Source organism: Lagenorhynchus albirostris, chromosome 3 (assembly GCF_949774975.1).
Source record: "Lagenorhynchus albirostris chromosome 3, mLagAlb1.1, whole genome shotgun sequence".
NCBI classification, from domain to species: domain Eukaryota; kingdom Metazoa; phylum Chordata; class Mammalia; order Artiodactyla; family Delphinidae; genus Lagenorhynchus; species Lagenorhynchus albirostris.
In genome coordinates this window covers 70,586,670-70,614,223 of record NC_083097.1, presented here as the reverse complement: position 1 = coordinate 70,614,223, position 27,554 = coordinate 70,586,670, and the positions used below count along the sequence as shown (strand labels likewise).

General features: G+C 36.9%; 1 protein-coding gene across 19 annotated transcripts in view; it reads left to right on the top strand.

The window, feature by feature from the left end:
- MEF2C (myocyte enhancer factor 2C) overlaps nt 1-27,352 on the top strand; it is a 169,865-nt gene extending 142,513 nt beyond the window's left edge. For 16 of the 19 annotated variants that reach the window (XM_060143245.1, XM_060143243.1, XM_060143262.1 and 13 more), the window contains 4 exons: nt 13,616-13,788; nt 16,204-16,333; nt 16,934-17,069; nt 22,650-27,352. In XM_060143245.1, the coding sequence (XP_059999228.1) occupies nt 13,616-13,788; nt 16,204-16,333; nt 16,934-17,069; nt 22,650-22,971 (761 nt within the window). In that variant the 3' untranslated portion in view covers nt 22,972-27,352. The remainder of the gene's footprint in view (nt 1-13,615; nt 13,789-16,203; nt 16,334-16,933; nt 17,070-22,649) is intronic. The other 3 variants (XM_060143259.1, XM_060143261.1, XM_060143260.1) reach the window with 1 other exon arrangement.
- Nucleotides 27,353-27,554: the final 202 nt, after the last annotated feature.

Below are 27,554 nucleotides of genomic sequence, written 5' to 3'. Positions count from 1 at the left end.
CATGGTTTCCCAGCTCTTTCAGAATTAACCATGAGCCTCTTATCTCTGGCCCATCCCTACTCTCCAGTCTTCAACCTTCTTACCTTCTTCCACTGCCATCAAAAACCCTGCACTCCAACTCTAATAATGGCAAACATTTAAATTGCTCTTACTATGTGACTTACAAAAATTAATTCATCTTTTTGCATTAAAGTATACCTTTAATGTATGTATTCATATGAATGCCCTTTCTATAGTTGGGGGAACTGACGCACAGAGAGGTTAAGTAATGGCCCGAGGTGGAACCCAGGCAGTCTGTCTCCAGAGTCCATGCTCTTAACTGCATTGTGCTGCCACTTTCCAAACAGTGTCAAGGCTTCTTGCCTTTGTGTATGCATTCCTAGAGCTCTCCTGCTTCATGCTGCTGAGCACCGTTTGTCATCCCTCAGAATTCAGTTCAACCATTCAGGAAATCCTTTCCTCACTCTTCCAAAAGGAATTATGCACCTCTCCTTGATTCTCTCTTGGCAGCCTGTGCCTACGTTATTTATTTCCTTGCATTGTAATTGCAATATCTAGGCACACATCTCTCTCCTGGACATTCATCCCTCTAGGGGCAAACTGTGTCCTATTCAGTTTGTATTCCCAGCTCAAGAAATAAGTGAGAGGACATGGCAGACATTCAGTAAATTTTTGTTAGCTGAATAAAGGAAAAGTTGATCTTCTAGACATAAATTTGTAATACTGTTTATGTGAAAAAAAAGAAAGAACACTTCAAAGAAATAATGTAATTTTAAATACAAAAAGGTACACCCTTGATCTGTAATTCACAAAAATAATGTATTCTTCTGATACTGTGTATAACGAATAGTGCATTAATTATTTAATTAAATGGCTGAGCACTATTGACCAATGAAGTTTTACTAACTTTAACTTACTTAATGGAAAACCTAAAGAGCTGATATACAGCAGTAAATGAAATGGAGGTTGGTACCTCAGACCGTCACAAATTCCCTCTTAAAATAGTGACCCTCTTATTGCTTAAGTTGAAGTCATTTCAGAGATGAAGGCAAGTGGCGAGAAAGAAGAAACAGGATGGGGTTGTGCTCTTGATGTAAGGGAAACATACAGCAAGTCATTATAATACATTAGTAATAGTGACACTTGTAGGTTTCAGTTGACAGTTATTCATCCACTATTTAATCCTTTCCTTTCAAGAGACAAAATGAAAAGTCACTGCTTTTAAAATTACATTTTGTCATATCTCCGTACATTAAAGCTTTTAACATGCTAATCTTAGTGGTTACAGATGATTTTAAGATCAGGTTCAACTGAATTTTTGTTAGATTTAATAGAAATAATCGTTAGCACAGCCATGCCTTGTGTTGGATTATTCACTTCCCTCTTGGTACCCTTTGTTTTCACTTGGATAACATAGTTGCTTTTTTATTGAGTCAAAAGTACCAGTATGCTCTAGGATATACTGTTTCCTGATTGAGACCAAAAAAGGGAGGTAGGGGAGCAGAAAAAACCCTTTAGGAACCTCTTTGAACATTTAGGAGAATTCTACAGTCTACGTAGCTATTTGACAATAAGGCGAAGGATATTTATGTATATTGATTAATAATTTTAAGTGGCATTTATTGTAAATTAGATATAATTTTATATAAAAAGAAACTAACAGCTGTTTCCTTGTTTTGATGTTTATTGTTTACTATTTTATGCATTTGGTTGTCAAGCACTGTCACTTCTGGAATGCTTAATTTATATCAGCTAAATACATGGAGACTTGGTGGTGGCAGTGTACTGCCGTGGACAAACCACTGAGCGGTGGCTGAGTAAGGAGACCTGGCTTCCAGACTCCAAAAAGACTCCATCCAGTTAAGACTTTGGGTCATAACTTTGAGCCTCTGAACTTAGTACTCACATGAACGATAAGACACGAAAGTCTTTAAAGTCCATTTACATGCAGTGTTTTATGATCATATAATCCCAAAACTTTCCTAACATGAGTTTTTTGTAATTCATTTAGCATTGGAAAAGAAAAATTTAGCATATTATAAAATAGAACTAAATGAGAAGAGGAAAAGGTCATACAATGTTTAATTATTCTATACTAGTACTATTGCTTTGCAAGTATTTGTTTTTGAGAATACTTATCAAAATTTCTTGGCTGACTTTCTTATCAACCAAACAGACTTCTGCAATTCTTGCTCAATAATTTAAACTATCAGTGAAGCGGTTAAAAATTCGGTTTAAAAGTATTGGCTTTAACAAGTTTATATTTTTGTTTTCTAACAAAACACAAATTCAGAATGCAATATTCAAGAAAAGGAGATTGATACCATTTAGTTACTCTCAAATAAGAAAACTTTTTTGTTAGTATCAAAATATAATTTTATATTACTTTTAAAAAAATTGTTAAGCAGCCAATGAAAAAAATCTGAATTAATAGTTGGATTCTTTTAAAGTATTATGTCAGTTTAAATTGTCCTGAATAAAAATTCTGAACTCATTTGCCATTTTACCTTGGGAGTTCACCCAAAACATAAATAAAGATCCAACAGCATTGTTTTATTATTATCTATGCAATTAAGTAACAGTGATATTTTTAACCCAAACCAAGGTTATCTAGATTTATTAAAAGGAAAAAAAAATACTGTCCTCTAGTTGGAGAATCTACAGCACGTGATAATCAGACACTGCCAAGAAAATCAGCGTCAACTTCCCGTGTACAAGGCCTGGAAGAGGATAGGTGAAGCAGTATCTTGACACCATTCTCTAGGGGTCAACGTTGAAGTGGGAGAGGCAGGTCAAAGAGGAGACAGGTGAATGTTACAGGCTAAGTCAGGGCACCATCTGCTTTCAACCCTTTTGGTTTGGCTTAATTCTTAAGGAGTTTGATTTCCAGAGGGAAAAACAAAATTTCAAATTATAACTTCCCTAGAGAAGGGTTTCAGGAGATTTTAGAGCCTTTTGCATATCCATGATGTCTGACCTCACAAGTTGTATTCCTTTTTATCACCTGTCTTTCTGTTATATTCAGCAAAGCAATGTGAACATTGGTCTCTTCACTCATATCCTATTGATTTAACCTAAGAGTGTGATTGATAATAAAACTTTGGTCTTTTTAATATTAATTCAAGAAGTTAACATTTCCTCCTAAAATATTAGTTTTACTCAACGTTTGTCTTTTTTCTCTTAGCATTTTTCTTTGTCCTCGCACAGTGTTGGTTTCTCTCTTTCCTGTTTTTGACATCGCCATAAGATTTTATTTGCAGATAATACAGAAGGAAAAGCTCTTTTCAAAATCATTAGTGATATGAAACTGTACATCAATAGACAGTAGATCCTGACGGAGGGATGTGGTTAAAAAAACCCCTCTTGGAAATCAATGTTTTACCTACCAGGGACTTTTCGGGGCTTCAAGGCTGTCAGCCAAGAGTATAATTTGCTGTTTTTAGACAAACCTTTGCCAGTCTTAAATTTTAGTTAGACTTATATAGAATCTTTCACTTGAATTTCAATTCTAAGAGTGTATAGTCATGAAACAGTCTCATATTTGAAAGATCAAATCAGATACATTCCTTTAGTTAACTTTCTACTAAAGGAAACTATATTGTACCAAAACCCTGGCTAAACAGTTTCAATTTATCATCTATAGATGTGTCCATAGGGTGCTAAGTATTCACTAGGTTTATTTATTATTGCTCCATTTCAGTTATTTTAACTGAACTTAATATCTACTTAGTAACTGTCTTACTAAACACTGCTCCCTCCTTTCACGATTTTTTGACCTTAGACTCCACTTACAACCTCTAGTTATGGCAAAGAACGGATTTGTCGTGTTTGTAGTGTGAGCAGGGGAAAAAAATCCCTGCCAAATTAGGTTATTATAATATAGTAATAATAGCAAATCTAAAGCTGTGGTTAATTTACATATTCAAACATGATAACATTAATTTACATAACAATCATGGAAAAGAAACCTTTAGTATTAAGCAACTCAGAGAAAACTATGAAACCATGGAGCAAAATTTTTGCTCAAGCAGTAATTGGGGAAAATATTCTGGAGGCAGATGTTCAGAATAATAAAATCACCAAGAAAAATACATGATATACCAGTTACTTTAGAGATGACATCACCCTTGGAAAGTCTGTGAATTCCCATTTTGCAGGATTGGTGGTGAAAATTAAATGAGATCATCAATACAAGGCAGCACCTAGCACAGTTTCTGCCCTAGAGTAATAAATGTTGGCTCTTGTTAGTATTATAATTATCTATATTCTTGACTTCCTAAGCAAAAAATAAAGCTTAGTTTAATCTAGTCCCAGTAATATTTATTAAATGTGCAGGGTGTGAGTAGTGCACTAGCAGGCCTCACAGAGATGCCTGCCGCGGCCCCTACCCTCAAGGGTGGGAGTAGAGAGGAGATATTAATAATTCTGAGGCAGAAAGGGAGCGCAGTGCGATGCAGTGCAACACATTTCATTTGAACATTATCATCTTCTGATGTGTTTGCAGCAGTTGTGTAAATGTTAAAACCACAAGTAATTATTCTTTCTCTTCTGTCATGTTCTCTCTAATTTGAACTGTCTCAATATTTTTGTTTATAAAAATGACTGAAAGAATGAACAATTGTGTCAATAATGAAGACACCCCCTCATTTTTTAGTAAAGAGACAGCCCCCAAATCGCAAGAAGTGAACAATTAAGTGAGTCATAAATCTATCATTCATTGTTAAGTGGAACTTTTTTTAAGATAGCAAGATTCCATATCATTTTTGTGGTACGATGAAAAACTATCCCTTCAGTAAGTCAGTACTAAGAACAGACCGATAGAGTGCCTTTGTGCATGGGAAACATCAAATTGTCGATTTCTTTCTTATTTGCAAGCGGAGCCTTTATTCCAAGAGAAGGAACAATTCAAGGATGCATTCTAAATCTGAAACATGTGGCTTTTGTAATAATGTAGTGGAAGCAGTTTGTGCTTTGGATTCAGATCAGAGCTCTCCCACTTACTGACAAGTCTCAGAAACTCCCGGAACCTCAGTTTCCTCATCTGTCAAAAATTGGGATGATAATGCCTGACCCACATGACTTTCAGGAAAAATGAAAGTGGTCTGCCAACACAAACCTGCTTTATAACACAGACTCCAATCTTTAGGAAAACAACTCAGTAATAAGTAAAAATTCTTTACGTCTGCCTCACAATCCAAAGCCCATTGTATGTGCTGAATGTTTAAAGTTCTAGTTGGCAGATAGACTTAATTTCACAAAAGATACTAAACAAAACACATCTAAGAAACATCAAGGACAAGTGGGGTAAGTAGGAAATCCGTGAAGGCATGGTTCAGCATCAGGGTGACATGGTCAAGCAGAAGAGACAAGTCTCTTTTTAGAACGTCTGCTGCCCTCTAACTGGTGTAGCCAAGAATAGTCTTGGCTCGAGTGTATTCTTGGGGTATTTTCTAAGAATACACCACAAAAGGCACTGAGGTTTCACAGGAGTTTCTTCTTAGTCTAACATTATACGTTATTATATTATTTCCCTGAGAAACCCCCGATAGATTGGAGACTTGATTTTACTTTTAAGAATCTGTAATCAGGAGTCTTTAGCTGGATAAGAATCAGAAATCTGATTTGCCCCCATTCTGCAGTAGGCATATTGAAATTTTCATCATTCCCAGATTTCTGACCTCCAAATGTTTTGTGGTTGCCTTTTCCCTTAGAGCCATCCCATGAAAAAGATCTCCTTTCCCCTCAAAAAAAAAACACAAAAAAACAAAAAACTGATTGTGATTTACAACAGCTGAATAACTTATAGTTGGTAGTGCTTTCAACAGCGTTTCAGGCATTCAGGGCAAAGTGAATATAAGACTGAAGTCTAGAAGGTCATAATTTTTTCCCACTAAAAACTATTTTAGGTGTGTTGCTTCCGGTAGAGCAGTGGGTTGTATGAGCAGTTTTACTATGTACAAATAAAATTACATGAAAAGCCGTAGGTTTATTTGAGACACAAAACAATGTCCTGATATTGGAAACTAACTTACCTTAAAACTTTTAAAAAGTCAAATGTAAAATTAATTGATAGTAGTGAACGTTATCATATATGTAACATCTCTAGTTTAACAAGACTGTATGCTGTAAATATTTTCAAAATTGTTCTGTTGAAAGAAAAAAAAAACCTTAAGTGGGCAAAGCATTTTGCTGAAGTAAAACCCGAAAATCAATACATCAGAGGTTCAGCTATTTGTTCACTTTAATGTTTTCCTGTGGCAGTTTGCTCCAAATTCCCAAAAATAAGATACCATTAACAAACTACTAAAGAAAGTAGTTTTTATAACCTGTGTATGAGAAATTATTTTCCAGATATCTAATAGTGGGTACTATAAAATACTGGGCGCTTCCCTATCATGTTGAGTGGTTCTGATGAAGCTGGTCTCTTAAATAGACAGTAGGTGGGTAAACATCTTTACCCTCTATTACAGGGGAGAAGATTATTGACTAAAGTATTACAAAATCTACCTTTAAAAGCATACTTAATCATCCACTCAAAATAGCACGCTGAAAGTTAAACAGCTGCTCTGGCATTTACTGTAGCTAAACCCAATATTTCCTATTTGTAAATATTTATTTATCCAGAAGGAGGCTAGAAATATGGTTTGGAACATCACCATTCTGTGCCCCTTATGTAAGTCCAGTGTCTTTTGAACCAGAATTGCTATTTTTGATGCCCAGGTTGACCATGTTCCACATCACTGCTGACTTAGGAGGCCCTTTGAGTCTCATGTCCCTGGTCTCACCCTTTGTTTCCTCTCTTCCTTTGTGTTCCTGTAATTTTAGGATGAGGTTTGACAGAGAAGGGTTTTCAAAATCTCAGAGTATGACCAATTCCCAGGAGCAGGGCCGTGTTGTGCTTCAGAGCATGGACTCTGGACACACTGCTGGGTTCAAACCATGGCTCAGCCAGCTGATAGCTGTTTAACGCTGGGCAAGTTACTGGACCTCTCTGTTCTTCAGTTTTCTCTTTATGTAACGCAGGGATACTCTTAGCACCTCACAGGGTTGTTTTGAGGATTAAAGGTGTTTTATATCCAGGTATAATAACAAAACACATTGCATAGGTGCCTGTACTGTTCTGGGTACTTAAGATGCATGCTTGATGTTGTTAATACTATTGGTAATTAGTACATAAAATGCTTGCTGTTGTTAATATTGCATTGTCGTGTTGGTCAGCTGCCTTGGGAGAGTAGGTGGGAGTCTCTGATTCAGATGACTTTTATGCTTCTCTCACACTGATGAAATCATTACTTAGCGTGTGAAAACCAAGGCTCAGTATAGTTGAAGGAACTCTAATGGAGACCTCATGACTAGGAACTGGATTTATCTACTTAATCCTCCTTTGTCCTTGATGCCCATCTGCCTTGTAAATCTTCCCGACTCTGCTGCCTCATTCAGACCTCATTCCTCATGTGTTCCCTGGCAGATGTGTCCTAACTAGCTTCCTTATAACCGTCTAACTCTGTAATGTATCCTTTCCACTGCCACTATTGCTGTTTTCCCAGTACACAGCTAACGACGCCCCTTCCTACTCACAAACAACTTTGGCTGTTCATTTCGTATGGTATAAAGTTTAGTAAAAGTTTATTATAAAGTCTACAGTAGAAAGTTAACATGATCTGACAGGCTTGTGTTAGCCTAGCCTACTTTTTCAACTTCTGAAAACTGCATCCTCTGAAATGATCTATATTTCACCTTCATAGGAATACTTATCCTTCTCAAACACAGTCGTGACTCTGAGATCTGTCATGAATTCCCTCTCTCCAGGAAGTCTCTCTCTGAACCGCCTAATGAAATCCTGTGCACTCTTAATTGCCACCCTTTTACCATTCTTTTTCCTAGGATATCATGCAGCCCGTCTTTTGGTAGAAAGGTCTGTATGAGTAAATTATTATTGAAATTCATCTTGATATAGAGACAACCTATGGCAGTAAACACTTGACAGTGTAGAAGAAAAGATCCAGCATCTCAGAGTTTTTTTTCATTAGGGAAAATTTCTACTTTGAGTCTACTGCTTGCAGTTAGCTAAGGTAATGTGCTTTGAAATGATTAACAGGTGCAATAGGTGAAAAAGAAGCTTTAATTAACTCTCTATTAACAAATTTAGTAGGTGGGCACTTGCATGATTTTCTGACTTTTATATTATATGGTTGATAAACAGTTTGTCTCAGTGGTGTACTTGGTCATCAGTGTGTAATCATTATCTAAAATAGAAAATGTTCTCAAGTAGCATAAAGAGGAGAGACCCTTGATGTTTGAAATTAGCAAGTTACACATTATGTTTTCCGTTCTCATCCCACATTCCCTCCGTAACTTGACTTTTAGTCCCATTCCTGAATCATTCTAATTTTTCCAGCATAATTTGCATATGTGTTTTGTGAGCATTTGAAATGCTTAACGGACTAGTGCTCTGTGTAGTATTAGCCTCTAATTATGCACGATTTTGGAGGAGAGTGAGTTCAAGGTGGGCCGAGGTTGACTGAAAGGTATCATGAAAGCACTGGGCCTTTGCCGATCCTTAAAAATGAATTTGAATTAAACAGGAAATCAAACACTGCCAGTTATTGAACTGCTAGAGCAAAGACTCAGGCTTATTCAGAGGGTGGTGAGCTTGGCTGTGGCCACTGGAAATTAGGTTAGATAGACAGAGTGGGTCAAACTACGCACAGTTTGGAGAGCCAAGCCAGGGCACTGACCCACTAGTGTTAAGTATGATCTGAGAAAGGAATATGAGAGAAGCAACACTTGAGAAAGATTTTTAAAGAAAACCTTGGGAGTGTACATTAGGTTTATTATAACACATATGCACAAAAATTTGCATACAGCTTCAAGGAGCTCACAGTCTTCCGGCAGCCCATCTTAAGGCTTGGTGAAGAACCCTTCAGCTAGAGACCAGGAACCCAAACAGGGGGTTATGGAAAGACCTAGTCAAATGGCAGCAAAAGCCTAAATTAGGATGGTGGCAATGGAAATGGAGGGAGACATTTTTGAAGAAAAGTTAGCAAGGTTTGGAAACTAATTGGATATGGAGTTGGAAGAGGAAGCGGGAATGAATGACTAGTCAAAGATGGCGACTTGAGAGACTCCAAAAACAGATCGTGCCAACGAAAAAATTAACCTTGCTCCATGAGGACTAGTTTCTGTTTTGTGCTTATTAGATTTATATTCTTGTATTTATAATTGAAAGTCCAGGAGAGAAAAAAAAAATGACATGAAAAGACTCATAACGTCTAAACATCCCAATAAGAGAAAGTTTCACAAGTTCGGGCTCAAAGAGAGCTACATACTCAATTGAGCTCTGTGAGACAAGGCAAAATGTCCTCCTCACAACATCTTAAGCCAGGAATATGTTCTTTGAATTTACAACTTCTTAAAATAGGAGTCAATTTTTAAAAAAAAGAAAAGAGAAAGCAGCAAGTGTTTTCAAGTTAACTGGAAAGAAAAAAAATTTTTTCTCCTAACACCACATTTGAAGTTTTGTGTATTTACAGTAGTTTTAGTATGAGTGTTTAGAAACTTGTAACCAAGAGACGTAGATTCTATTATCCTTTATGCAAATTATATTGTGAATGCTTAAATTGTTTTCTGTGAAACAATATTTTTAATCAAATGAAACGATAAAACAAACGAACTCTAAAGTTGGTCTGTTCTTCGTTTTCTTATAATCTATAATCAGGAAATCCATTCACTCATGCTTTATAATTTTGGGGCTTTTAAGTGGTCAGGGGAATGTGACATCTGCATGCAGTCACATCCAAATTGATAATTGTCCCAGGCGGAGGGTAATTTTAAAACATGAAGGAAGGTGGAATCTGTATCTCAGAAGGTTATTGAAGGGTGGCGGTTCCCACCTCCCGACCCCTGACTTTGAAAGAGACTGTTCTTTTGGGCGAATTTATCTTAAGGTAGGACAGCAGCCTCAACCAAGGCCAAAGCGTCCTGAGTGGGGAGGCGGCTGCGGCTTCCGAGCCAGTTTAAATGCAGGCTCTTCTTAGCAGTAAACCACACGAATGTATTCATCACTGATTTTCAAATGATAGGTTTCTATATCACTGGTTTAGGATCCACAGCCTCACATTCCTGAATCTATATTATGCCAAAAGAATAACAACTTGGTGGCTGGAAACAGAAATGGTTATTATACGGCTCCAAAATGCTAGCTGGCATAATATGCTAAAAACAGCAGAAACTCACCGGTAAAAGGCAGAATTTATTTGTTCTCAAAAATAACTTTATGCTCTAAAAATATGAATCTAAGAAGTGTCATCGTGGTTCAAAATATTTTACCTTCAATATGTAAACACCTTAAAATATGTGACTAATCTTCTAAAATGGCATAATTTCCAAACAACAGGAAGTATTCCAAGGGGAAAAATAGAATGCTTTTCCAATCAATTTTTTAAGTTTTGAAGCATTTATTGGGTGAAAAACTATAATATATGTTTGCTTTTTTTTCCCCCAACTGCTGCCCCAAATCATTGTTTAAAATGTGGGCAAAAAGGGGTAGGCTTTTTTGGAATTTCTCAGAGTTTACTGTAGAAGATGTTTGGTTTTTTTTTATTTAAAAAAAAAAGAGCTTTTCTCAGAGCCTTCGTGCAGCATTTCCATTTTCACACACTGGCCCAGTGCTCGTCATATCACAGGACAACACATTTCATAAAGTGGTTTTACTTCCTTTTAGCAAAATAACTCCTCCATGCAAACCAGTATCGGCATCTACGACGCCGGGGTTTTAGTTTCTTCAGATCTGTTCAAGCTTCATTGCACTGCTTAACTGACTTCTTTTTCCCCCTTTCTTTTGAAATTACCCAGCTAATTTTCCATTTGATTGTTTATTTAAACCAGATCTCACGCAGGCTTAATAGATAAGTGACATAGGCATTCAGTGTGTCTGTCGGTCTGAGCTTCAGCTGACAGGAAAGTAGAGAGCAAACTTTGTCTTGGTTTTCTCACTCCCTTTTTATCCAGTGGAATCTATTAATTAAAACGAAAGCCCTAGCATAGTCATGATAATGATTCAGTAAGACACCTTAAATATAAGACTCCTGTGAGCATTCCATTTGATCGAGCGTTTTCTAAGTGAACATACCCTTTGTATTTCTCCTAGTGGAAAAAGGTAAATTGCATTTGTTTCATAAAATAACTTTTGCCACAGAAAACAATCCAAATTAACTGTAAAAAAATGTTTTGGGCTTTTGACATATTTAGCTGGCTTTAGAGAATTTAGCTAATTTTCTTGAAGTTTTATTATAGAAGAGTAATTTACATACAAATTCAACCAACACTTCTTAAGCAACTACTTTATACTTGACACGCTTTGGGGGAGGAGTTGTTTGTTTTATTTTGTGGGGTTTTTCTTCCAGTAAAGTGGAGAATTTTATGCATAATCCAATTGACAGATTTAATCTTGTAGTTATTTGTTATATATTCAGCCTGTTTATTCATGCATAAAATGAGACAAGTAAATGAATGGGGTATGAAGAACCAGTGTGCTCTCCACAGTGTGCCTCAAATAGATTCTAATTCAAAAGATGTACCCATAAATCTCTCCTGAAATATACCTGGGCTTTGCCTTCCCAATTCCTCATCATAGCTCAGGTCATCATGGAAGTTTCCAGACTGGATCACACTATCAGGCCTTCCTAATGACAGAATATCCCAATACCAGTAGATCTCTCTGTCCACTTAAAGGCCTGTGTTACCTCTGCTCTGCAACCTTCAGGGGTCTGCATTTCCACCATTTAAACCCAAGACATGTTAGCCTGGAATTCACAGGCTAAACTTCTGTGGGTTCCACAGCCCAGCCCTCCACGTTCCTTCAGGGTCTCTGACACTCCCCTTTCCATGGGTTGCCCTCTCACCAGGATGCTCACATGCCACCTTGAACCTCTCCCAGTGCCTGGTCACAAGCCCAGAGATCTTACTACCTCCTCTCTTTTTTCAAGACTCACATCAGTTCTTGCCTCTTCCGTGAATCTTGTTTGGATAATCTCTTCCCTCCTGGGAACCCAATAGCACTTAATCTGTATTGCTCTGTGGCACATCACCCCAGGCTGCCTTGTCTTAGTGCGTATGTTTCACGCGTGCCTGTATTAGATTGCCACAAAGGGACTGCAGGGCCTGAGGGGGCTTGAGGGACTGAGGACCGGGGGCTTGTCTCTGCATCCCCACTGGGTAGCACACAGTACCATTCCTCCTGGGGTAACAGATACTTGTGTTTTACGATAATGATAATGATGACAGTAACAACGAGGTTTGACTGTCTCCTTTAGAGAGCTTTAGAAAACAACTGTCTAGGTAGGTTTCCAGCACGGGTTGTTGAATCACCTAGGTGGTTTCTCTTATTCTCCAATCAGAGATGGTAGAGGAAGCCAGCAGGGGACTTTCCGGTTCAGCTCAGGTTGCATCGACTCCCTCCACAGCTCTGCCTGTCACGGGACAGTGTATTTTGAATTATGACAAATGGACACCTTCAGATAGCCATTTGTCTGTTAGTGGAGGGCTAAGCATCAGAGACCAAAGAAAACCCTTTCAGGACGGTTGCCACTCAGTGGCTACTCCTGTGCCCTGTGCATCAGCACTTTAGTGGAGGCATCGTCCCCTCATTTCGGCTCCTGAGAAGGAGTCCTGCTTTTTGAAGTTCTGTGTGAGCAGGAAAGCAGGGCTTCAGGTTCGTACACTGAGCTTAGTGAGGAGAGCAAACCAGATGGAAGAAAGCCATAGGGAGAAATCGCTCAAAGACAAGGGGAACTGAATAGCAAAGCGTGTGAGAGGCTACTACACCTCCTGCGTGTCCTAGAAATTATAGTCTTGCTGGTATGCCCTTTCTTCACTTAAGGACACACAGATACACAAAATAAAACCCAAATCGCTGAACCAAAAGAGTGAGTCATGCCAGCCAGGCCTCCGCCGAGCTAGTCAATTAAAGTGCAGGACCAATTCAGTGCTTTTCTTAGACCCTGAACGACTGACTGTCTGACTTTCTTCCCAAATTTTTTTTTTAATTAATGAATTTATTTATTTTTGGCTGTGTTGGGTCTTCGTTTCTGTGTGAGGGCTTTCTCTAGTTGCGGCGAGCGGGGACCACTCTTCATCGCGGTACGCGGGCCTCTCACTATCGCGGCCGCTCTTGTCGCGGAGCACAGGCTCCAGACACGCAGGCTCAGTAGTTGTGGCGCACAGGCTCTAGTTGCTCCGCGGCATGTGGGATCTTCCCAGACCAGGGCTCGAACCTGTGTCTCCTGCATTGGCAGGCAGATTCTCAACCACTGCACCACCAGGGAAGCCCCCGAAATTTTTTTAATAGAATAAAAGTATATGCTGGTTTCTGGGCAAGTTGCTCTCTATTAGGTCTCTTCTCATTAAGAGTTTTTAATCTTCCTTCAGAGGAATGTTAAATAACTGATTGGGTTCCTGATGTGGAGGCTGTCAGTCATCCTGTGAACTTTCAGTGTACGTTATTGTCTCACCCTGTTAATCCTTTATTCTTAATCTCATGTAGTGTATTCTCTAGAAACATTTTTGAGTCTAGATTTTTTTTTTCCTCAGTGCTCTCATTGTTTTGTGTTAACAGGGAACGGGTATGGCAATCCCCGAAACTCACCAGGTCTGCTGGTCTCACCTGGTAACTTGAACAAGAATATGCAAGCAAAATCTCCTCCCCCCATGAATTTAGGGATGAATAACCGTAAACCAGATCTCCGAGTTCTTATTCCACCAGGCAGCAAGAATACGATGCCATCAGTGGTAATGTGAAATTACATTTTAAATAAATGTTGCTGTTTTGTATATGTTTTGCTATTTGTGTATTTGTCTAACTTTATGAATTACTCACATGCTCCCAGAAAATTAACACGTCAGTGCTATTGCTGGGGCCCTGTTGGATTTAGCTATTATTTCTGGTAACTAGTGTGCATTTTCCCTTTTCCGTGGAAAAAAAAGAACCAACATCCAAAAAAACTCCACTATAGAGCTGGTGTTCTGGGGCAAAGAAAACATTTCCTTTTAAGGCCTCCAATTTATAATTAGAAAAAAATCATTACCTAGTACTCTGCTTATGACACATATGATTTGATTTGGCCAATGGTAGAACCACACTCACAGAATGAGGTATTTCATAACAGATTTTTACAGTATTGAACTAAATAAGTATGTCCTTAAGGTACTGACAATGAAAAATCTTTCTCAAAATTCCTAAATGAACTTTCTCCCGTTAATTAGCAATTCTTTTCTTAGGTGTATTGCAATGATAATGTTTAATGTATCACGTGCCTATGCACTGCCTCAATTCATCTTTCCAAATATGCATTTTATGACAGTAGTTACCTCTCAAAAACAAATTGTCTTAAAATTCTAGGCATTTTGAGAACAAAGGTTATATTTTTATTTTACATCAAAAAACAGTTGTGGCACTTATAAGAATAAATAAATATGAAATATAAATAATATCCCTGGAAGCTATCATTTTTCTTTCTCCTGGGTCTGCAGGACGAAGGTGAAGATAATATTGTGGGACCACATTCAGCAACAAAGAGACTTACATCCGTGTTCTCCAAATTAGCTTTGCTTAAGAGCGAGAACATTTAAAACCAAGATTCAGCAGACAGATTTAGATCATTCTGCAAACACATTTTTTTTTCTTTCTCTGCTCTGTGGCAAGCTTCAGGGTAAAACAGTCCTGCAAGCTGATTAGTTTATTATGGCACAGTGCAGATTAATTTTGAATATCAGCCCCCAAAAATTCACATAATGTGCAACATTCCCTTCGGAAAAGGCTGGATAAATAAAACCTCCCACAGGGCCACAGCCAAGCAGTGTGGGCCATGCATGGCAGGCTGTCTCTATCAGCAGATTTATTCCCAGTCCCTTAAAACTGAGGCTTTCCCAGGGTTTCTTGCGAGCCATCCGTCAGGTCTCTCACTGGCAGCCAGGTGCGGTTTCCCCCCTCCTCCAGCAAGTGGGGTTTCAAAGTACAATCTTTTTTTTTTCTCCTCAAAATGTGGTGGTGAAATAATGAACGTTGAGACACTGACCTGTGCTGAAAACTGGATAGATTGTCTTCATGTTTGAGACAAACAGCTCATTAAAGAAAACAAAGAATGTCTTTGTAAGGAGTTATCTTTAGAGTCTGAGTTTTAAAACTGTTTAAACTGTTGTGTCTATCAGAAGATGCTTCTCCTTTTGTTGAAAAGATTTTGCCCAATTATAAATATTTACAGACACTAATTAATAAAACTCCTTCCGCATGCTCTCAGTCTGAGGATGTCGACCTGCTTTTGGTAAGTGGTGAGGGTGCTTCTCTTCAATGGCACGTGCAAGGAGAAATCCAAAGTGACTGTTAGGTGGAGAGGAAGCAGTAGTAAAATGGAAAGATTTCAGGAGTTAGTGTGTGTCAATATTGATTATATTTAAATGCCATTCATTTCAAGTATCACTCATAGGTGAGATATCAGGTTATCTATTTTTCTGTGTCAACCTCTGTAAGTAAAGGCCATGTTTTCAGTTTATTTTAGGATTTAATTTATAGTAAAATTGTAACAAACAAAAATATCCTTAGTTATTTAAAACCATGAATATGCTTATTTTTCTAAGAATTAAATTCTCAAGATATTTAAATTTATATGAATTTTTAATCTCCTTGCTCTAAGGAATTAAATATATGTTAGCTGCTTTGCCATCTAGTTTGAGGGAAGGTTAGAAGAATCTGAAAAAAAAGTGGTCAGAGCACCACCTGCTGGTCAAAATATAGCAAGAACCCTCTACCCATCTGCTCTGGTGTGTATAGAACTGAGCATAAAAACCACCATGGTTGATTTTAATTTTTTTAATTTGCATTTGAATAAAAACTGAAACAATAGAAGTACAGTATACATATTTCATCAGTTTTCAACATAGTCTGTTTTTACCCATAATAAAGCTATGGTACTTGTTACTAGTTCAGTTGCCTAGGAGATACTGATGTAATGGGTTACTATGGCAACAACTGGTCTCTTGAAGGATTGTAAATGATAGGGTTGGCAGAGTTCATAGAGACACATGTTAAATGATTAATTTCATGAGATTTGTACCAAGTTCTCTTTATGTGCCACACTAATACTGAAATCTAGTATTTTTAACTCTTAAAAAATTCTATAAGTAATATCTTTTTATTTACTTTAAAAGAATCAAAGGATAAATAACTCCCAGTCCGCTCAGTCATTGGCTACCCCAGTGGTTTCCGTAGCAACTCCTACTTTACCAGGACAAGGGATGGGAGGATATCCATCAGCCATTTCAACAACATATGGTAACGGTGAGTAGTTTGCCATGTTCAAATAATACATTAAATACTTTTTATTAAAAAAGCAAGATGAAAAAGATATTACCCTTTAGTCTGCTAGGAAGCTTTATTTAATACCTGTGGAGTCCAGAGCACTATACCATTACCTATTCATTACTAAGACAAAGTGAATATCCACATGTTTCTTTCTTAGTGAGCAAGTTTTATTAACCCAACGTGAATTCAATATATAAGAACAATTTCAAGAAAATGAGCTATTGTTTTTTTGATGTAATAGAAAGCTCACTTTCTCAAGGTTGTTTAAAAAACATTTCTAGGTCATCAAATACTATGTACCTACTTGTGATACCAGATTGTAGTTCTAATAAACTAGAATTGCAGGCGGTATTACATTGAAGTTTTCACAGAATACTTAATTTTTGGTATATAGTATATCTCTTTTAAATTAAAATTGTCCCTAATGTTTTATCTCCCTCCCTTCTGCAAATAAAAAAAAGTATAACAATCATTAAATAATACTAATAGAATATTTTAAAAATTGAAAATGATTATTCACCACTTGATAATTTCCAAATTGAATATGTTCCCTAACTCTCTTATTCTCTTCTCTAGAGTACTCTCTGAGTAGCGCAGACCTGTCGTCTCTGTCTGGGTTTAACACCGCCAGCGCTCTTCATCTTGGCTCAGTAACTGGCTGGCAACAACAACACCTACATAATATGCCGCCATCCGCCCTCAGTCAACTGGGGTAAGCAATATTACTTCTTTCATAATACACTTTTAGAATGCATTGTTAAATGACAAATGGCAGTCTCTAACTGTGTGCTCTAATGTCCCTCTAGAGGATGTAAAATTCTACTTTATCAAAATCTGGAAGTTTAATACCTTTCAGGTAGCTTAAATATTACTTTCCTTCTTCTTTATGAGGAGGGAGAGCTCTGTGATGATAGGGTATGTTATTTCCCAGTTGTTTTAGGCTATATTTGTTTCTACTTCTGTCAATGATAAGTTTTTCTTCAGTTAAGTTTTCACATAGTTCATGTGGGACATAAGAAAACATGTATAGTTATTAGTTTTTTAAATTTTTGAGATATTTGAGAATCCTTTTCACTTAGCATAAACCACATAGTTCATGCCTAATGTAATGAACATAGCTAGCCTAATACTCAGAGGGTCAGCTATTCCACTGATATACAAACTTCATATATTTATAATGTACTCATAATATAGTTGTATATTCATAGATGTATGAATGTAAATATATGTATATGTGCATACATACACTAATTATCTAAATTTGGGTATAAAAATAATTTTTGTTGTTTTCTGAAGTCAGAAGATGTCTATTTCTGCCCCCTTGTGGTACTTTTGAGATATGTCTTTATTATAGAAATAACTCCTGTCATTTATCAATAGGAAAGTTCAAATCTTAAAAGGCCCGGAATTCACAAATAATACTACTTGTAAAACCATTGTTAAGTTTAAACCATGAACCAAAGACATGACTTTCAGTTTAATAACTCCAAAACTTCAATTAATCTTCAAAAGAAATTACTAGGAGGATATAAAATATTAAAGACAAACCATTTTTATATTTTTATACTTATATTTTAGAAAAATGGGGTATGCCTACCCCACTTTTACTTTTCTGCTGAGATGCTGGTTAAAATCGTTAGCTAATTCTATGTTCATATTCTAAGGAGATAATGAGAATAAAACTCTGATTAGAATAAAAATCACTGATTACTATCACAACTTCTCTCTTACTCCGCTCCAGCCCCACTAGCTTTCACGTGGAATTGATTTCACATAGATTACTGCTCTGGTTGTGGAGTCTTCACCCATTTACTATTTGCTTATATGCATTTTACTCACTAATCACTATTGTTGAAACTCTAACCTCTCATGTAAAAAAATAAAAGAAATTCACTTGACACTGTTGCTCTGCTTTCAAAGATTAACTTTGAAGATATGTTATATGTTGAACAGCAACAGAATGTCTCTATTTAGAATAACATTTAAATTTAACCAGAAATGTTAACTATCCAAATAGACATTTATGGTAATAACTTTTTCAGGCAGTTATCACTAACTACATCGTATCAACCAGGCAATCTTAAAATACATACACGTGGCATTGTACTTCTGTGGTTCGGCAGTGAATCCACTGTTCGTGCTTCTTGTCAAAAATAAAGGTAGCTGTTTACTTCTCATTTTTCACAAAATTCATCCATTATAGGACTGACTTTCCCTAGAAATTATTAATGTCAAAAGCCATATTATTTTCTCCGACTATGGCTTTCTTTTCAGTAACACCCAATAATTTGCATTTTTACATAGAAAACACATGTATTTACGTATTTTAACTACACTACAATTTTTAGATTCTCTTCTATTACATGGGAAGAACAAAATTCTCTGCTGCCTTTAATAGAGGCTTCAGTAAATGAGAAAGAAGTGACAGCCCTGGACTAGAGAGGAACTGAATTACAACAGCCAAGGATGAAGCATTTTGTTTAATTCCAGTTTCTTTCAACACCAATTCTCATGGTGCATGAGTTGACTCTGAGTTATGTGTTTTTATTGCACTTAATCACTTCCCTTATCCCTCAAATAGATACCCCTTCCAGGCCTTCTAATTTTAGCCTGCCTGCCTGCCTTCCTTCTTTCCCTCCTTCCTTCCTTCCCTCCTTCCTTCCTTCCTTCCTCCCTTCCTTCCTTCCTTCCTTCCTTCCTTCCTTCCTTCCTTCCTTCCTCTTTCCCTCTCTCTCTCTCTGTCTCTCTCTCTCTGTCTCTCTCTCTCTCTCTCTCTCTCCACACACACACACACACACACACAGTAGTTTTCAAAAGGAGATTCCTTCAAATGAGCTAGCCTATGCTCACACGATTAAATATTAAAAAGAAAAAGAAAATCCCAAGTTGTAATATTTTTGTAAAATAAATTACATGAGCTGCCTTTATTCCTTACAATGTAAATCAGTTTTTAAAAACTGATATTTTTGCAGGCCAAAGTAGTCCCAAATGCTTGTGTGGTGGACTCACATTCTTTCGGATAGATACAGTGTTCAAAGCAGAGTAAAATACCTTTCAGCCCACCTAAGTAGAAATTCCTCACAGCCCAAGAGGGTTGCCACAATTCTTTTTCAAAATTAAAGAAGTATGAAAGAGCTCTTCATATTTTGTTCATAGAAATACCTTTAAGTCCTTAAAGCTATACTGTTAGCACTATCTAGTATCTGATTTTATCTAAGCAAGTTAGATAACCAGCATAAACTGACCTATGTAGGGGGCAGAGCAGACTGGCAGAAGGAATTTGCCATCAAGGGTTAGCAAAAGTCATTCGAATACTAATATTTGAGAAAATGACCCTCAAATTTTTTGGTATTTTTCTCCTACCACCTAAAAAAAAGACAACCTATTTTCTAGAAGCATTTCCATCATCATCCTTGTTGATGTGGGTATTCAGTACATACTGAGAGATGACTTTAAGTAAAGATGATTTTTAAAAGGTTAGGTTACATATAGTTTGATAGTCTAATTTTGAATAAAGCTACCCAGTCATGTTTCATTTCTCAACAATATGGGGAAGGTCGGTGTTTCCCCAGCTGGAAGGAAGGCATCTGTAGTAGCTGGGAGCTTGCAGCAGGACTGGATATGGGAACGTGCATATCTGGCTTCTGTCTCCCCATGCACCTCCTCACATAGGAAGTATCTCACAATTATCTGTGTCTGTAAAAATTTTGTTCTCAAGAACAAGTAGACCAACATGCTTATATCTGAATCTAGTATATATACAGCGAAGTGCTGTCAATGCTCCTTTTTCAAGAACATACATCTTTGATAATGGAGACTAGCCAATTAAACTTCATTCTCTTTTGAATCCCATAGCACAGTATAATGAAGCTGAATCTAAGATATCACTTACAATGCATTACTGCGGATTTAGTGTCCCCAGAACTACTCAAAATGCTTCATGAACGCTTTCACTGTCAAATGAAATGCCACCAGCTAAGTGTATCTTATCTTAGGGACTAGCCTATTTGTTTGTAGGAAAGGATAAACAAGTTAGTGTTGTATCTTTTGTGGGGAAGAGAGATAGCAAAATCTATACAAGCCAGCTGACTTTGGGAAATGGAGTGAATAAGTAGAAAAAGCAGCTTCCAAAAGCTGTATTAAAGAAACAGCATTTTGATTATATTATTTTTTGCTCAGTTTATGCAGATTAACTGCTTATACTGGTTCAACGCACCAAATTTTTTTGTCTAATTTTCCATGTCACCCTGCCTCTGAGTCTAAATGTCAAAGGGCAGGCAAAGGTATTTATTGATATGCCACTTTATTTGCAGACCCCTAATTGACATTCATTATTAAACAGTTGTGTGATTCATAGTAGAAGCATTTAATTAAATTTTAGTGAAATAGTCTTTCTTAGCCAGAGCCAGGAAAATTCTTTCTTCCGGAAATCAAAAGATGATTTCCTGTGACATCAAAATGAATCATTAAGTAACTCTGAACCAAGACAAAATAGTCTACCATTATGGATCCTTTTGAAATATAGGTGTTCCCCTCCTCATTTCAATACCTTTTTGATTTAAAGAGTATTTAATTAAAAGTCTTAGAAAATTAGTGTACTAATATACAATGTAAAATAAAAACAAATAAATAAAAGTATAAACAGGTGATTGAAAATTATATACACTCAATGTGTAGTATCTTGATATAAATGCTAAGACTGCTTTGATTCTGTAAGATCATAAAAGAGAGAGAAAGAAAGCCTTATTAGGGAAACAAACAATTCTCCCTTCTGTTATTCTCTACATTAGCTCATCTATTAATAAGAGAAGGAAAGTAATTCTTTGCCAGTAGGTGGTGCTTTTGTATAAAACATCACTCAGAGATAAACTCATTTCTAATTTTGTTATCTCTATGTATCTTGAACCTGAATTGCATCTTCCAAAAGCCCAGCCCCAAATTACTCCACTTTCTCCTCTGAAATACATGCCCATTTTCTCACTGCTTACAGTGACATTTTTAATACTATCTAATTCTCTCCATTGGAAAGTAACGTAATCACATACATGAGTAGGTGGGTTTGCTTTCCTGTTTAAAGTGGGTGTGTCTGTATGGATGATTCTTTACTGTGACTCTCCTCCGTAAAAGAGATATCTGTTCCCTCTTGACAATATGGACAAGTAACACTGACTCTAGCCGTGGATGTCAGTGCACTCAGAATGTAAGAACAGTACAAGCATCTTAAAATTGATGTCAGCAATATTACTATGGTTTATCCTGATCAAAGTCATTGTGATTGCTAGCTACACCTAAGAGCTTAATGCTTTTCCCTCCAGAACTTCCAAGTATCTAAATTCTCCCACACCTTGGAAGAAGGGCAAGTTATTGCTATCCTGGAATTAAATGAGGATTAAGGGTTATAAACCCAGTAAAATCACACTAGATCCTTTTTTACAACAACCTTTCCTTAGGCAAATCCAGATTCATCAACTAATGACAATGATAAATTAGAGGAGTGGTCTTAGTATCCCAGCAGGGAGAGACTAGCTATAATAATATTGAGGTAATTATGGGGAAAAAAAACAGTATTTTCATCCCATGTAACTGAGAAAGGATGAAGAAAGTCAAATTCTTTCTCAGTTTTAGTGGGATAGGAAGTCTTAAGTGTTTTTAAGCCAATACTTAAAATTTCCTTCCCCATCTTTCCCTGTCCTAAGCTTTTCACCAGAAACGGTTATAGGTAGCATTTTATGGATTCTCTTTATTTGAAATTTGAACTCTCTTCACTTTCTCTGAAGACTGTGCAACTTAATATGCATATTAAATTCAGGGAAACATTTATATCCATAATAAGCCCTCTACAATCATTTTCAAACACAGGCATTAGTAAATCAAAGAAGTCTAATTCAGAACCTAAACCCTGTATTGTTAAGCCCTATTGTTAAATCTTGGATTACATTTTGGAACTAGCCCAGGGAGAAATTCCATGGACATAGAAAATGCTTTTTCCAGCGTGTCTTGTTAAAAATCTTCCTGAACCAGTAACCTGTACATTTAGGGAGGCTGTGAGAGACTAGAGGTATGATTCATGAGGCCTGGACTAGTTAAATGCTGGAATTATTACGGGGCAAATCAACAAAAGCATCCCAATTGCTCTAAGAAGGCGACGCCCCCAGGTGCTTTCAAACACGCTCTCCTCTGGGCATGCTCTGTTGTCGATGCAAATCTTTAAGCTGATGTTTTAATGTAATTGTGAGTTCCTGGGGGCTCCAGGCCTCCTCCATCTGTAACTGGGTTTCCTTTCCTCCTACAGAGCTTGCACTAGCACTCATTTATCTCAGAGTTCAAATCTCTCCCTGCCTTCTACTCAAAGCCTCAACATCAAGTCAGAACCTGTTTCTCCTCCTAGAGACCGTACCACCACCCCTTCGAGATACCCACAACACACGCGCCACGAGGCGGGGAGATCTCCTGTTGACAGCTTGAGCAGCTGTAGCAGTTCGTACGATGGCAGCGACCGAGAGGATCACCGGAACGAATTCCACTCCCCCATTGGACTCACCAGACCTTCGCCGGACGAAAGGGAAAGTCCCTCAGTCAAGCGCATGCGACTCTCTGAAGGATGGGCAACATGATCAGATTATTACTTAATAGTTTTTTTTTTTTTCTTGCAGTGTGTGTGTGTGCTATACCTTAATGGGGAAGGGGGGTCGATATGCATTATATGTGCTGTGTGTGGAAAAAAAAAAGTCAGGTACTCTGTTTTGTAAAAGTACTTTTAAATTGCCTCAGTGATACAGTATAAAGATAAACAGAAATGCTGAGATAAGCTTAGCACTTGAGTTGTACAACAGAACACTTGTACAAAATAGATTTTAAGGCTAACTTCTTTTCACTGTTGTGCTCCTTTGCAAAATGTATGTTACAATAGATAGTGTCATGTTGCAGGTTCAACGTTATTTACATGTAAATAGACAAAAGGAAACATTTGCCAAAAGCGGCAGATCTTTACTGAAAGAGAGAGCAGCTGTTATGCAACATATAGAAAAGTGTATAGATGTCTTGGACAGACCCGGCAAAGGGTGGCCACGGTTAAATGTTAGGAACACATCAGGTCACCTAACACCCACCCCGAGATCGCTCACAAACCTGCAGGCACATCCTTGGTGTATGGCACTCATGAGAAAGGATCGACGACCATTAAAAGAGGACCATACCTATTTTTAAAAATGTGGAGTTTGAGGGCTAACGTATTTAATTAAATAAATAAATAAATCTGGGTCTGCATCTCTTATTAAATAAAAATATAAAAATATGTACATTACATTTTGCTTATTTTCATATAAAAGGTAAGACAGAGTTTGCAAAGCATTTGTGGCTTTTTGTAGTTTACCTAAGCCAAAATGTGTTTTTTTCCCCCTTGATAGCTTCGCTAATATTTTAAACAGTCCTGTAAAAAAACCAAAAAGGACTTTTTGTATAGAAAGCACTACCCTAAGCCATGAAGAACTCCATGCTTTGCTAACCAAGATAACTGTTTTCTCTTTGTAGAAGTTTTGTTTTTGAAATGTGTATTTCTAATTATATAAAATATTAAGAATCTTTTAAAAAATCTGTGAAATTAACATGCTTGTGTATAGCTTTCTAATATATATAATATTATGGTAATAGCAGAAGTTTTGTTATCTTAATAGCGGGAGGGGGGTATATTTGTGCAGTTGCACATTTGAGTAACTATTTTCTTTCTGTTTTCTTTTACTCTGCATACATTTTATAAGTTCAAGGTCAGCTGTCAAAAGGATAACCTGTGGGATTAGAACATATCACATTGCAACACCCTAAATTGTTTTTAACCCATTAGCAATCAATTGGGTCAACTGACATCCATTGTATATACTAATTAGTTTCTTTCATGCTATTTTTTTTGTTTTTGTTTTTGCATTTTTATCAAATGCAGGGCCCCTTTCTGATCTCACCATTTCACCAAGCATCTTGGAATTCAGTAAGTGCATACCCTAAACTTGCCCATATCCTAAATGATATGGTTGGTTTTCAGCCTAGAATTTGATAACGCTTTTAAGAAATATGCCCAGAAGAGAGAGCTGTGTTGGGGCACATGTCCCGCCAATATAGCCCTAGAAACAAGTGATATGGAGTTTACTCTATGCATGAGTTATAAATTCCCACAGAAGAAAAATGTGAAAGACTGGGTGCTAGATAAGAAGGAAGCAGGTAAAGGGATAGTTGCTTCGTCATCCGTTTTTAATTATTTTACCTGACCCTTAACAATCTTGTCAGCAATATAGGACTGTTGAACAATCCCGGTGTGTCAGGACCCCCAAATGTCACTTCTGCATAAAGCATGTATGTCATCTATTTTTTCTTCAATAAAGAGATTTAATAGCCATTTCAAGAAATCCCATTAAAGAACCTCTCTATGTCCCTTTTTTTTTAATTTTCAAAAAATAATGATGACTCTTGTCTAATATTCGTCTATAAGGGATTAATTTTCAGACCCTTTAAAAAGTGAGTGCCATAAAAGAAAGTTGATATATATTGTTTAAAAGAGATTTCAGTCTAGGAATGATTTTCTCTTGGAATGTGAAGATCTGTCGATTCATCTCCAGTCATACACATTGACATACACAGCAAAGAAGATAGACAGTAAGACTGACACTGCTATATCAGGTGTAGGACATTTCTTATCCAGTTTTTTCTTTTTCTTGCATAGTTGCTATGTGTTTCTCATTGCAAAAGGCTGCCGCTGGGTGGCAAAAGCCAAGAGACCTTACTAACTAGGCTATATTTTTCTTAACTTGATCTGAAATCCACAATTAGACCACAATGCACCTTTGTTTCTATCCATATAGGATGCTAGCCTGCCTTGTACTAACGTTTTATATACTAAATCAAACAAAAAAAATCAATCATTTCATATATCCCACTACTCCAGGTATCCATGGAACATGAAAGAAAAACATTTATGCAGAGGAAAAACAGAAAATCATCCCTGAACACACACACACACGTACACATTCACACATGGGGGAAAAACAGAAAATTATTTTCCTCGCCATAAATTTGATCCCATTCTTACAACCCATCCCTATAAGTTGATATGTACAAAATATGCAAATGTCACAAATGTTCTTTGTCATTTCGAAACTCTTTATCAATAACTTACCAGTGGGTGGGAAAGGGTCATTATGTGAAAATATGAAAAAATAGCCATATTAATTCTTTACCTGCAATTTGCCTCAGCAAGAAAGAAAAAGTGACTTTCTAATGCTGAAGATAAAGTAAGCTAAAGTACCAGCAGAAGCCCTGGCTATTTATAGCAGTTCTGACAATAGTTTTATAAGAACATGAAAAGAACAGAATCACTTGAACATGGATGCCAGTCATCTCTTGTTCCCACTACTGAATTCATATAAAGTGGTGGCAAGATAGCAAAGGGATAATCTGAGAATTTTTTGAAGATGATTTAATGAGAAGAAGCACAATTTTGATTGTGATGAGTCACTTTCTGTAAACAATCGCTGTCTATCTTTACCCTTATACCTTATCTGTAATTTACCATTTATTGTATTTGCAAAGCTAGTACGGTTTTGGGTTTTTATCATGGTAAATCCTTTGTATTCAGGAGTTTAGGGCAGAGCCCTGAGGGAGTGTTATTTTACATAACCCATCCTAGAGTAACATTTTAGGCAACATTCTTCATTGCGAGTAAAAGAACCATAAGTGGCATTTTACACAGCTTACAAGTATTGTTATATCTAATCCTATTTTAGAAGATTTTTTGGTAATATTAAGCTTAAATACTGGTAAAACTGATGCAATATACGCAAGCTGCACAACCTGTATGCATTGGTGCGTGGAAGGCTGTTCATTTCAACCTTTTTTAAAATTGTGTTTTTTAGTAAAATGGCTTATTTTTTCCCAAAGGTGGAATTTAGCATTTTGTAATGATGAATATAAAAATACCTATCATCCTCAGATCACTTTAAGGTTAACTAAGGTGAAAATTTTAAAAAGTTCCAATACACTTTTTAAAAAAAATGTCTGCCCTCTCACACTTTTATGTATTTATTTTTCTTACATACCCATCTTCTAACTTAGAGATAGCATTTTTTGCCCCCTATATCCTTGTTTTTGTTTTTTACTCCAGAGAGTAAATGCTTTGTATTTCTTTCTTTAGAAAAAAAAAAGATTTTTTTTTTTTTTAAAGAAGAAGCCGCCACTTGAACCCCCAATAAATGCTGTTGCCTAAGCATGGCGTACTTCATCTGTTCCCGTTTGTGCCGTCTGCTGTGATGTCATCACTTATATGGCGTTAATTTCCTGCCACTACAGATCTTTTGAAGATGGATGGAATACTGGTGTCTGTTAGAATGCTTCAGACTACAAGATGTAATTAAAGGCTTTTCTTAATACGTTTTAACCAAAGATGTGGAGCAATCCAAGCCACATATCTTCTACATTAAATTTGTCCATTTTGGTTATTTTCATAATCGGGTATTGCATTTTGCCTTCCCTGTTCATACCTCAAATTGATCCATACCTCAGTTTAATTCAGAGAGGTCAGCTAAGAGACGGATTCTGTTGTGGTTTGAATGCATTACCAGTGTTCTCTTGGAGCGAAGCAGCCCTGGGTCACTGTAGGCATAGGACTTGGATTGCTTCAGATGGTTTGCTGTATCATTTTTCTTCTTTTTCTTTTTCTGGGGACTTGTTTCCATTAAATGACAGTAATTAAAATAGCTTGTAAATGAGGGCATACAAGCATTTGCAACAAATATTCAAATAGAGGCTCACAGCGGCATAAGCTGGACTTTGTCGCCACTAGATGACAAGATGTTATAACTAAGTTAAACCACATCTGTGTATCTCAAGGGACTTAATTCAGCTGTCTGTAGTGAATAAAAGTGGGGAATTTTCAAAAGTTTCTCCTGCTGGAAATAAGGTATAATTTGTATTTTGCAGACAATTCAGTAAAGTTACTGGCTTTCTTAGTGATGCAGTGTCTGTGGTGCATTTTTTTAATTAACGTTTTGCTGTTCAAATTTATTCCACTTTATCGTGTTTTTTTAAAGCAGCTTCTCCCACAAGCACAAGTGAGCTTTCTCGGTTTTCAACTCAAAATACTCAAAAAGAGGGGTATTTGTGTTTTGGGGGGAAGGGAGAGTGTGAATTGTTTCCCTGCTCTTGGGGTGATATA